This window comes from Thermobia domestica, chromosome 8 (assembly GCF_964235325.1).
Source record: "Thermobia domestica chromosome 8, izTheDome1.hap1.1, whole genome shotgun sequence".
In the NCBI taxonomy this organism is placed as follows: Eukaryota; Metazoa; Arthropoda; class Insecta; order Zygentoma; family Lepismatidae; genus Thermobia; species Thermobia domestica.
This window is the reverse complement of record NC_137461.1, coordinates 96994619-97008367: the sequence shown is the minus strand read 5'-3', so window position 1 is coordinate 97008367 and position 13749 is coordinate 96994619. Positions and strand designations below refer to the sequence as shown.

The 13749-nt window shown below is 32.1% G+C and overlaps 1 protein-coding gene across 3 annotated transcripts in view; it reads right to left on the bottom strand.

Moving 5' to 3' along the window:
- LOC145693097 (alpha-tocopherol transfer protein-like) overlaps positions 1 to 13749 on the bottom strand; it is a 69385-nt gene that overhangs the window by 15740 nt on the left and 39896 nt on the right. For all 3 annotated transcript variants that reach the window (XM_081768790.1, XM_081768792.1, XM_081768791.1), the window contains exons 2-3: positions 8599 to 8779; positions 1533 to 1692 (exon numbers count right to left, since the gene is read on the bottom strand). In XM_081768790.1, the coding sequence (XP_081624916.1) occupies positions 1533 to 1692; positions 8599 to 8740 (302 nt within the window). In that variant the 5' untranslated portion in view covers positions 8741 to 8779. The remainder of the gene's footprint in view (positions 1 to 1532; positions 1693 to 8598; positions 8780 to 13749) is intronic.

The window sequence follows — 13749 nt, the reverse complement described above, 5'->3', positions numbered from 1 at the left end:
CTGAGAACACCGAAACAGAACAGTTTATAGTACGTTCACTATTAGATATAGTGAACAAAAATTCGGTTACTGGAATATAAGAAAAACGCTGAAAAAACTCATCAGGATGCGAATCGTTGTCTTCTAACTCGGGATCTCGCGATTGCGAAGGTAACAAATACAATATACTTTCTCGGTGTTAAGTATAAAAAACATGGTCCCGAGTATATAGTATATGTAGCTTATATGTAGTATATGTAGCTTATATGTGGTATATGTAGCTTATATAAATTAGATAATGAAAACATATACCAGAAATTCATCTTTTCGGTTTCGATTAATTTCTATTTCCCCTTTCATATTTCCCACCATAGTAGTTTTTTAGTTTGTGTCATATTTAATTATCAGATAGGGCTTCTTATAGCCTCAAACTCAATGTATAAAATAACTCGAAGTAAATAAATCGCATAGTGCTTTACTCTTTTATTTCAATGTCACTATCAAACATCTAAATCCATTCATCATCATTTCGAAGAAGCAAACAGATCATGATAGAATAGAGACAAAGACAGTCATCATATAGAATGTATTCTATTTTCTAAAATAACTGAACTCGTAGTTTGTTGAAAGAAAACAGATATGAGATAATTTAATTCATAAAGTTAAACAACGTTAATCTTACAATTTTATTAGAAACCTTACATAACGGATGATTCTAAGAGTTGTATCAATGCAGACAGTAGAGTATTTCAAATAATAGACAAATAGGTAGTAGACATTACATAAGACATAAAGTTCAACGTTCTGCTTTTATGTTTTATAGATTAACAGCTAGAAATGATGACAATTTTTAGAAGAAATAGAAAAATATTAATGATGGAATAATTCATGAAGTGGAAAGCTTCTTTTTTTTTTTAAAAAAAAAAAACCTTCTAAGTATGTGAAACGATGAAAATATTGGAAAATATATTCATATTAAATATATGGAGAAAATTATTATACGTACTTGCACTACGAAAATAATACAGATATCTTACCAGAATATGAATATAATGATCAAGAGTATCGTTTAATATCAAAAGTAACAACCATATCTTTATTTCGAAATAAGAACTTTAAAATCATGTATACAACATTATTTTAATTATCTTGATAAATATTTAGATCTATCACGACACTGATTTTCAGTATATGCGTAGCTTAAAACTAATAGCAAACAGTTGTTATTAATAATTCTGGATTTGTAGGTTTTTGTTATTACATCCAGCTGTCGTATTCAAACAAATATAACATTTCAAATCCCAACTACTAGCTAAGTATCAAATGAATTTCACATGCAATATTCTACTTGATAGTCAAAGAATATAATTTTTATGTTGTATTAGGATATGTAACATAAAAGATTGTATGCTTTATGCATAACACAAGGGCAGTCTACAGCTTATCTTGTAACCCTAGACCGTTATGCAGTGGGTAACTCTATAAATATGAACACTTTAGTGCTAGGAACAACAATCCTATAGCAATTTTACAAGGCAACTGAAACTACTTACCCAATGTTATATATCCTCTTCATTTCTGCACTAGTTGGGTCCCTGTTGCTGAAGAACTCAGGAGCCGCTGTTCTCATTGTGAAATAGTTGTCCAATTTTCTTTTAGTTCTTTCCATGCTACGCTTACATCCTTTGTAGAAATTGATAAGGAATTTATCCTCTGAAATATAAAATTTTTAAAAGTCTTAACGTTTCTAGCTATTTTCAATAAAATACTCACGAATGAAATTGTAAACGTAACTTTGAAAACCCTGTAGCAAAGTTTGAAAGATTTATATACCACAAGATACCTACTTGTTTCCATTTTATGTTTAATTGCTACTTTGAAGAATAAAGGACTTTCTCATGATTTTAGATCGACATGAAGTCTAATACTACTCATTAGACTTTCTTCTTCTTTTTTTTGTTATTGTTGACACTATTTGCATTATTATTAGCCATGACTTTTTTGTATAAGGTATGTTTCTTATAGCTTTAATCTTTACACGTAACATGAGTCGAAATAAGTAAAAATAAATTTCATAGCCTTGAACTCTTTTTTCATTTGAGTATCATTTCCTATACAGAGTGTTAATTTTTACGTCCCACGATTATGCCAGCTAGGTTAAAGGAGACGTGATGATAAGAAATAGGTGAAATGAAGAAAGTGGGAGGAAACGGGAGAACTCCGAGAAAATCCCGCGCACACAAGTGTTTGTCCACAGCAAAGTTCACTTTGCGCGAGCTGGGATCGAACCAAGGACTCATGTACCAGAGGTGACCGCTCTACCACTGAGTCACCGCGGCCTCTCATTTCGTATACAGAGTAGAATGCGTTATATAGGGCAAACTGAGAGAACTATTGAAGAAAGAATAAAATAATACATCATGGTGTCTAAATATGATTGTATAGAGATATCAGCTATTGAGAAAAATTCAATTGTGAAAGGACATAAAGTCCTGGTTGAAGATACAAAAGTATTAGGGTCTAAAGTAAAGTCCAAAGAAGAACAATAAGGAAAGCAATAAAAATCAAAATTAATAATAATGATTCTAATAGAGAAAATGTATATAGTTTTAATAAACTTTAGTTTTCAGTGTTGAAGATGATATAGAAAGAAGGATAATACGAAAAGAGAACTGAATAAATCAAAAATGTTAATAATAGTGGAGTCAAAAAAAAATACTGAACACAATAAGAAACAGGGTAACTCTTTACTTCGAGTAAGGCAGTGATTCTGTTACTGTTAATATTATTCACAGGTTGTCAGTGATTCCATGCTGTTCCTTATTCACATAGATATTTTCTCACCAATGTCGTTGCTGTTCCTGATACACATATTATTGCCGAGCAAGCGTGAGCGAGTGAAGGCGGGTTAGTGCCTCGCAGAGCACGTTGTGTTCTGTTTTTCGTTCTTGAGAACTGTTTCAGATGAAATCGGTTATTGTCATTGCCTTGTCTAAAGTAAAGACTTGCCAGAAACAGAATTTTGAATGTACATACAACGCATATTGATATCATTTAATATTTAATTATCATAGTGTTCAGTTAGAAAGCTACGAGCGAGCATCATTGCTCTTTAAAAGATATACTTTATAATAAGAGCTCAATGTGTCAATATTCCCCTGAGGAAGATGATAACGAAACAGTCATAGGGAACAATAATAAATCAAAATAAACAGCATGTAAATTCCCCAAGAAAGAGCTGTTTAATTGTAAAAATGAATTCAATTCATACAATCATCTTGAAAGTTTCAATTAGATTTGCCAGATCACCGGTCGTCACCCAGTGGGCCGGGGTTCGAAATACATTCTACGGCTTCAAGGGCCAAAGACCTAAATATACAGGTTTAAATATTAAATTACCTATAATTAATCATTTATGCCACTTGTACCTTATAATATGTGTTGTACTTATTTCTTTATAAGGATTGTGTTTCCATTGAAACAAAGGGCTAGGTTTAGTTCTTCTCATTGTTGCACCTGTATTCTCGCAGAGCATCAATATTGTTTTTATTTATCGATTTAAAAATTAAAATTAGTTTCGATGGAAACTAACTGTACAATGAATTTCGTTTTGAACTATATAATGTCAATACTTGATAAGAAGGAAAATAAAGTTGCTATAAATTATGGAGTGCGTTTTGCAAGGAAGCAGATGTATCTGCAACAAACCTGTTTATAATAATACAGCAATTTTCGCTATGCCAGTCAGTAATGCACATATCGAACGAGAGCTTTGTATAATGAAAGATTTATGGACAGATGAAAGGAACAGAATGTCAACAAAACTTATGACGACCGAAATTTGTATTCAGATGATCTTGAGAATAACCTGTCAAGCATTTCACTAAATGATTCTGAAAAATTGGATCCTTCTTGACGTAGCGAGGAGCTCCAAAATAAATTATAAGGTAGATATCTACATACACTAACTTTTTTTTTGTGTGTGTGTTATTTTCATTTAATTTGACTCAATATACATATGGATAATAGTTATGGTAGCGTTAGTAATAGTGCTTCTAAGTGTTAGAAGTAGCAATGGTAATAACATGCAGACATTTTCAATTTCAAATTTGTTCACAACTACATGAATACTGCTGATCTTCAAGCTCGTCTTCAGTTCGAGTTGGCAACTCTAGAATCAAACCACTTAGATGTTTTACAAATGTATCCGGTTAAAAAAAAAAAAAAAAAAAAAATGTGATTTCCTCGATTGAAATTTAATTCGTCGGCTCATGATAAGATGTCTATGTTGTTCTGGTTTTGGAATATTTATCTATACAAATCTATGTAGGGTTACAAAATTGAGCAAATACAAAACAGATGACGCTTGATTATCGTCAACGTGCAAAAGATATTAAGTCCTGACAGAAAATGTATAAATCACAAATTATTCGCATTTTCATATGCAATGTTAATGTGGTTAATTTTCATACTGAAATATTTCTATGAGTTTATACTTCTATTGCCAGTAGATTCTGATGTTTATTTACTCATCATTCAGTTGATCTTTTTAAGTGGGTTTCTTAGATAGAATAATACACAAAAAGAAATTATCAAGTCAGTGAATCAGAATTTAGAAAGCCACCGACAAAATTGTAGTGTTCCACACACATAGACATTGACTATATTCTGTATTTGGTACGTTCTGCTCTTAGTATACTTAAAGTACACATTCTAAAATCCTCTCAATATGTACTCCCTCATAATCTCTTTTTACAGTGTTTAAAGATAAATGTCCCACTTTAGCCCGAGACCTACTAAGCATGGATCTAAAATTTAACATGGGATCAAAACTACAAGAGTTCGCATTCGAAGTTGATCGTGGGCCTACCGCGAAAAAGAAATTATTAATGGTATTACTAGGATATTTTAAAAGACATTTAAACCTCTCTAAAGAAATTTTAAGGTCGTCGAATGCCAAAATAGAAAATGCAGTCTAAGAATTTATTGAATAAACAATTTGTAGATTTAGAATTTTATTTTCTTTGTTCTGGTATTAAAATATTTATAATAAGATACTAAATACATTTATTGAATTCACATACTAAAATTTGTGAGTTTGCAATAAATTTATATCTCCTTAGACACTAACATAATATGACAGTGACTTTATCCTATTTATTACATGAATTAACGCTGCAGATAAACCGAACACTTTTTGTTTCTATTTCAATGAAAAACAAGACAGTACAGCAAACAAAATATTCCTAGCACAATGCTATAAAACAGCTAGATGTACTATTCATGAACCCGCCACTGGAACTTGACACAACTGGGAAAATATAGCATGATGGAAAAGGAGGTACTGTGTTGTGCTCTTTTCCTAGTAATCTGGTTTTGGAGAAGAAATTTTGGCTGTTGCATCTCGAAATGCAGTTGAGTTGATTTTCAGTTTAACGTCCCTTTCAGCAGCGAGGCTATATGAGACGGGACTTATTGATTAATATGGAATCCGCCGCCGAGTTCCATGGAATCCGAACCATGAGCTCCCGCCGGGAATCAAACCCGGGTCTCTCACACCAAAGGCGCGTACGCTAACCGCTTAGTCACGAAGGATCTCCTCTCGAAATGCAGTCATGGGATAAATGAATCCATTCAAGTGCTTTCCAGATACAGTAGAATGTTAAGCGCGCACTTTTTCTTAGTTGTCAATTTTCCGATCACTCTTCAGTAATTGTGCCGTATAGTTCGCAAGGTATGATAAGAACTTGATAAACACCTAAAAGAATAATGTCGAACTTTCGAGAAGACATTTCTCATTAAACTTTATATAAGAGACAACATATGTAACATATAAACAACAATAACAACCGTTCTATTATATGGGAAAGACAACACTGTACTGTTCTTGTCTGATACATAGTTCATTATAATGATAAATTATGATCATAGAGATATTGTTATTTTGCTATCCAATTCTTTATCTGCATCAGATTCCTACGTTATGGATCAATACCGCGTTTTGAAGAAAGAAGAAAACAAGTGTCATTCACTTGTGTAAGCACATACAGGCGATGTAGATGAATGAGAATTATCTATTATCGTTATGCAATAAGATGTAATAGACACCGTCACGATTTAAATTAGCGTATGTGTCAATGATGATTACAGTTATGATTATTTCATACTATACTTATATAATTTGTATAGTTTATAAAATCACTGAATCGAGGAGGAAAAAACTTACAAAATATTTCCCATTTGAACTAGGAATGGAGAATACATAAGAGGAAAAAATGTAAAAGTGTTTCGTAAGTCAGTACTTGTTTCTGTATTTTATATGTTAATTTTGAACAAAAATGAAATTAGTTTTTTCCGCCGTTATGCCCATTTTTTCCGACCCACTGTTATGCCCTTTAAGCTATAAGAGACGGATGATTAACAGAACTGAATGATAGTGAAATTAAATTTTTGTACTCTTCCATCAAGCTAGGGACAACATGCATCAAAGACACACACGCTAGCCATTAGACCAGCGGAGAGGGTATTCTAATTTTAATTTTGCCTTTCGTTAGATAATTTTAAGTTACTTTTTAACTTTTTAATAGTTGTGTATGAACATTAACTGTTTTACTACAGTCAATTAGGATAATATTTTTCCATATGTTTAATTTTAATTTGTTAAATTTTATATTAACTTGCATAAGTAAAGACAATTCCTATGGTACAATTCTGTAAATGATCATTTCTTACGCTTGTTGAGAATCAGCGAAATTTTGGTTTATCAGTCCATTAATTCATAACGAAAAATATTCTTTTTTTTTTCTAATTTGAAGTGAACGCGGACTTGGTTTCTTTTATAGTTGCATTTTGAGACTTATTTAAATATAGTTTACTTTGAGATATTTAAGTTATATGATATTTATAAGTTAAAGTAATATGACGTTTATATTAATTAAAAATATTTTTTTTTTGGAAAGTAAGACACACACAAATATACTTGAAAAAAACGGTACAATGAAACCGTTAAGATTCCACAAAAGTACAGATTGAGTCTATTATATGTTTTAACCTCAACCAACCTTAGATTCTACAGATATCAAAAAATAGTAGTAAATTGAAAATGATAACGATCCTTTTCTCAAATTTTGTTCCCTCTACCTCAATTATAGATTGATCCTACAATTGACTACGAACAGTAATTAGTCTACTCATCACTCCTATACCCTTTTGATTTCTACCTGGTCGACCTAATATTTTGTGAAACAAAATTAATTTTACTCTTTATAAAGAATTCAAAACTATTTTAGATCCAACAAGTCACCAAGGAAGCACCTTTTTATTTATTTCTTTATTCTGCTCTATCTTATTCAATAATTTTAAAGGACTATCCTCATATGTATTTACTACCTTACATTCACCCTAACTCTAGTCCTTCCCCTTTCACTCAACTTCACAATTTATAGATGAATTACTCACACTCAGCACATATTTGCTCACCTTTTCCCTCTGGAACTCGTATACCTCTCATATCATTTATAGTATGTATTGAAATACACAGTAATATTATTCGCCCAAGAACACTAGCAGTACAATTAATAGCAAATATATTTGTAGGACATCTACTACTAACCCTTCTAGGTAATACAGGTACTTCCCCATTCTTATCAATATTTTCACTCCTAATAGTTGGTCAAATCACTCCACTAATATTAGAATCCACCGTAGCTATCATTCAATCATATGTATTTGCAGTTTTAGTTACACTATATTCAAGAGAAATTGCTTATGTCAGTATCACAAAACTATCCATAACATCTAGTAGACCAAAGACCCTGACCTCTAACTGGCGCATTAGCTACTCTGATCACAGCTACGGGACTCACCAAAAGATTTCATCAATATGATTCTTCCTTATTCTTGCTTGAATTACTAATTAAACAATAGTCAGAATAGTTAGCAAAAGAAAATGTGTCGTACTCACCACAATAATTATAAAAAACTAAAGAATGGTTTAGAGGAACACGGTCCTCATCACCAGCTTTAGTCAGAAATACGTATGTTAAAAATTAAACAATTAAAAAAAAAGACTGTAGAAAGGTGAAAGGATAAAAAGGTAATTCGAAGTAACTGTACAACTTAACATCACAAAACACTATAAGAGTATTAAGATATTATATAGTATTTTAACACTCATGTAGTACTTTATGACGTGAAGTTGTCCAGTTACTTCGAATTACTTTTATCCCTTCACCTTTCTACATGTTTTTTTCACCGTTTAATTTTAACCATTATTGGAGGTTTTGAAGTTTACGATGAGGACAGTGTTCCTCAAAACTGTTCCTTAATTTTTACAATTATTGCGGTGAGTACAAATGATTTTGTTTTATTTACTATCGTCATTCCAGAAGTAAAATATCATTCCCTTATAAATCAATGGATTGAAAACTAAGTATTTAAATATCTAAATTTTGACTTTATCCTAATGTTATTAATTTTGAATTTCATTTTTATTCTAATGGTTACCCTTTTTCTGACAAAAATTTTAATTCTAATCAGTTACTATTTTACATTTTTAATCCTGCATTTAAATTAATGTATACGTTATATATATCCAGTCTATAGATTAAGCCTACTTACCTAAAGCTGTTGGTAAGTGTGGTTGTTTGGCAAGCCAATCCCTGATCTGTGCTATAATGTTCACATCGGATTCATCTTCATGTTGCACCATAGAATCTTTCCATGGTTCTAGCTGTACAGGCCTTGTCTCTATCAAAGTCATGGCTCTGCCTTGGCTATATTTAGCACAACTGATTTAAACCTGAAAGATATAATGATCAAAATTTAGTAAAAATATTGAATACAATTCTGTTAATAAATATTACTCCATATACCAATCAAAAATAACTTATTCAAACTAGAGGAAAGGATGTGAGGTAGACAACATGCTTTTATATATACGATAGAATATAATAGGGCTACAGTAAAATATTGCTAGAACGATCATACTGAATTGTAGAGACACAAATAAAGAGTTTTTTGCAATCGAAATTTATATCGAAGATAACATTGGTAGTAAGGAACGACCGGTATTGTGTTATGTTGTCAGCCTATAGTGAGATCGATCTAATATTTAGTAATTACATTTTCTTCTATAAATTCAGTAATGAGAAAATGTCACAAAATGGAGTATGTCAAATTTTATCTATTTCATTGTAGATTAAACATTGTATTGCCACATTTTACAACAGCTTCTTTTCTTTATTGCCATATAAACAACTTCTTATATGTGTGCAATAGGCTTTGTTATGATGATGTCATAGTGTAATGATGTCAGTGTTCATTTCAGCAGTTCCGTGGAAGATTTTCAGCGTTATCCTTTGTGTTTGTCTTGAAGTGTAGACATGATTGGATTTAGTGCTATGGATATTCACTTCTGAGAATGTATGTTTTAATTGGTTCTTTTGTTGCTCCGAAAATTCTTATGTTGGAAATTTACTATTTCATTTCTCGTTCTTTATTTGATTCCTATACCCCTTCACAAAAAGAATTAATTACAAGGTTAGATGTCGCGAAACGCTAGAAAAAAAAAAACTTATAACATCTGAAAATAAATCTTGCACACCAATCGCCTGTTTTAAAAGTGGGTTTCAATTGAGGGAACACGATTTCGAATAAAAGGACGAAAACACACCATTTCAGCGAAGAATGAGAACACTATTTCTCTTCTGTTATGTCAAAGAATAAATGAGTATGTTTGTTTGTGGGATTCTTATGTTGCTGTGATACAGATAGGTAATTTGGGAAGAAGTACTCCACTTAAAAATAAGGAAAAGAAGAAACATAATTCCAACTTCCTTCCTGAAAGTGAACTAACGGAAATTAAAGCGCAACGTCAGTGACAATTGCATAGAGGAGGTACTAGAGATCATTGAATCAAAAAGTTTGGCTATCCTGGTCGTACACGATCTATGAAATTTAATTGATCTTGACCAAACTTTGTTATAGTGATATACCTTGTCTACCTTAGTTAGTAAGCATGGTATGAAATATATCATGGTGTAAAAATGTATGGTTCTCGAGTGTAAATATCAAAGTTAGGGTCTAGACTTAGTTAAATGTTCGCAAACTTATTGTTAAACGTTAAATTTTAGGCGTAAGGAAAATGAGACCGATTATGAGCTATTTTGTAAATGGAGTGTGTATTTACAATAAAGAAAGACGAATTCGGTTTGTTTGTTTTTCTCATGATATGGAATCTTACTAACTTAAAACTTCTATACAACAGCACAGGAAGTCGTAAATGAATGACTGTGCATCGACCTCTCCGTGGAAGAACCACAGCAGAAAGTATAAGAGAGTGAGAAATGGTTCTTTGATACGAATTCAGCGTCACAAGAATAGATTCCTCTGGTTAAACCGGAAGGGGTACGTGCATCTACCATACATCCATCATGAATTGCTTAATTTTTGTCAAATACAAGAACTCAATTCTCGAACAGTAGCGAACTCCTGTTCCATTTAATCAGTTATCACAATTTTGATATGAAAACTAGTCTTATCGTTGTCACAAAGAAGCTCCTTATCACTGAAGGTGGAAACAAGTTTTCTAAAAACTTTTTAACAGATATAGAAGGAAAATCAAGAAATAAAGATAAAAGAGCTAGTTAAACTGGAATTGCAAACTGATACATTGAGATTGAAGCTCGATTTTGTATTCTATAGAAAAGATTACCATCTTTCCTTTGCAGGTATGTTCGCTTTGTTTTATTAACATAATAGATTATTTAAAGAAAAAAAACAGACACAATGAGATGGTATTTGTAGTGTTTGGGGCTTTCTGAGTGCGAGTGTTCTTTCTCTCCCCTTCGTTGTTCGTGATAAGGTAGCATACTTAAAATCGTGGCTTTTAAAATTTGTTCTTTCTAGAGAAAGGGGGGGGTGATGCCATTGCACGAGGCGGCAAATTGCCTAGAGCCGGCCCTGGGGACAAACTGTAGTTTTGTGAATTCTGTTATACATAACATTAAATCCATGACAACCTAACTTTAAGTCATAACTTCCAGATAGGTCGGCTTGATAAGGAATAAAAACAAGAACAAATAGGTGACCAGGTACGACTCAATGTATATACAATAATACAGTACAAGTGCTACACTTGTTTAAATTATAAAATATAGACTGTGTACATAATTGAACATGTACGCGCATGTGTAAAGAATAATGAATGTCTACTTATAACTGTCGCCTCGAGGAATACTAATGAATTGCGAATTATACTGAATGACTTTTAAAATTATAAGCTACATAATTATCTTTTAACAACACGCCAATTCATTCTACTTTCTTTTATATAAGATGTTGACGCATATTACAACATTCAAAGAAAGAAAAATGAAAAGTTAAGATGTTGTTTCCTTTCATTGACGCTTAACATTAAATGAATTAATAACTTAAAAGTAAAAAGTGTTGAAATCAGGAACGTTTTATAAAATTGTCTCTTCCTAAATATGGAGGTCACCAAGGGGTCTTTGTACTTGCAGACAAGGGTAGCCCAATTCATTGATAGCATTTCGACATATTCTCAGTGACTGACTGACAGGTACACAATATAACCATTCGCTATGCCTTTGCCTTAGGATACTTCATAACAAGTTGTATTCGTAAAGAAAAGTAGGGCAAACCAAACCGTTGAAGTTCATTTCTCGTGTAATGGATACACTAAGCTACATACAGTACATTCAAAGAATGTGGTGAATCAGCACCTACGAATAATGTTACGTAAAAAAAAAAAAAAAAAAGAACAAAAGGAGTTGAGAATGCATTTCTGCCTATACTTACAGATGTCCATTCCATATGATGATTATATTTTTCATTAGTTATATTGACATCAAGATTATATATTTTTTTTCATACATAGCCTACCACCAGTGAATCTGAGTTCGTAAGCATGGTTATGTAAAAGAGAAGTGACGCCACAATTGAATTAAAAGTAAAATGGATTTTAAAATTCAAGGAAGTTAATTTTGTTTTCAGCTTAATGTTTTTATTGTTTAGTTGATATGATTTTAGCGTCTCTATTCAGCAGTGAATTTATGAGACGGGACCTACTCTTTAACCATTTTAAAATTATAAGATCTCGAAGAAATTATAGACATAAACTTAGCTCGTACCTTAATTATATTAGATTCATGGTTCGTAATTCTTGAAGAAATTATAGACTTAAGCTTAGGAAGCTGCTCCTCGTGCCCTAGTTACATCAGATTTATGGTTCGTATGTCATTGTCCTTAGAATATCAGATGATATCGAGACGAGACGAGACTTCATAGTATTCCCGTCTCGGTTGACAAATAGCAGTTTCGTCTCAAGTCGAAAATCGCCGTCTCGTTCACGGTATCAGTTTTGAAGGCCAAGTCTCCATTTCGTCTCAATAGTCTCGAAATAAATTGTGTAAAAATTAAAAATATGTAAATAGCATCATCTAGTAGCCTATTGTTCGTACTTATTTTTATTTTTTCACTTTATTCTTGACTGGAGAATTACTGTAGTTCACGACCTTCTTCATACCTAACTAGCTAACGCTCTCACTTTATATGTGTGTGTTCATGAATTCAGTCCCCAGTGAGTGTATCAAGTCTTGGATAAAACCCGACTAATGATCCACATCCAACTTGAAGCAAGGTATTTTCTCTTATAGTCTTAGAATTGGCTATAAAAGTAAGCTTCAATCAATCGTCAACTTCAATAGTATTTTTGTACCCTTCCTGTTGAACCAGTTTATTTAATCCCATAAACCAGATAAAGCAGTTGACAATTGATAGTACCTACTTATTCGGACCGAGATTCAAATGTTACTATTTCTCCTTTATTATCCGTCACCACAGAAAATCACGCACATTATCTTAATGCAGATCAGTTCCTGTCAATACCGAGGAAATGGAAGTAAAAAGACGTACTGCCCTTAGGATCTCACCCAAATGGAGAGCGTACCTGCACATTCTACTTTCGAGTATCTGTTCTGATTTAGAGATTAACATTAAGGATATTACGTTTCTTTATTTCATGGATGTGGACAAATCTGTTTATTAACGAAGTAACACTTATTTAAGTGTTTTATTATTTATTTATTTATTTAATTAATTTAGCAGGAGTAAATTTCCTCTTTGAAATTCTTCAACCAGGAAAATAAGTTTCAAATATAGATTATAACAGTAGTTCCCAATCTTTTTTTGACCGTTGACACACATAGCTGAATACCACATCTGACGGCATGCTAATTTTTGATTGTTTATTAATAATAATATAAATTATAATAGTGTAATTCTATAAAGTAGTAACCCTGTGTAGCACTGAGCACCTTCGCAACACAGAATTCGTAATTTCACAAGACATCGGGAGTTCATCTTAGACTAAAGTTCGCGTAGGAATAAAGAAATAGAGGCAAAGACAATGTTTGCTTTTCATGACTTAATAAAACCTTTTGTTCGGAAATAGTACATTTATATACATTTTCTAACATATTTTAAATATAAAGTGTTGGTTAATAGCTCAAACCATTCTTTATGTTAATTTAATAGGTCTACTTTTTCACCCTCCATAATCTTGCTCTATCCTTTTCTAAAATTTCTGCTCCTATTCCCCTATCTGAAGAATTTAATTTGAGTTTAATTTAATGGCCCTTTTGTTGTTCTTTTTTCTTTAGAAGTGATAGACTTTTCCATGTTACGCAACAAACACACACACACACACACACACAAGCATTTTTCCAGTGCAATTAACATTTCTTTAGT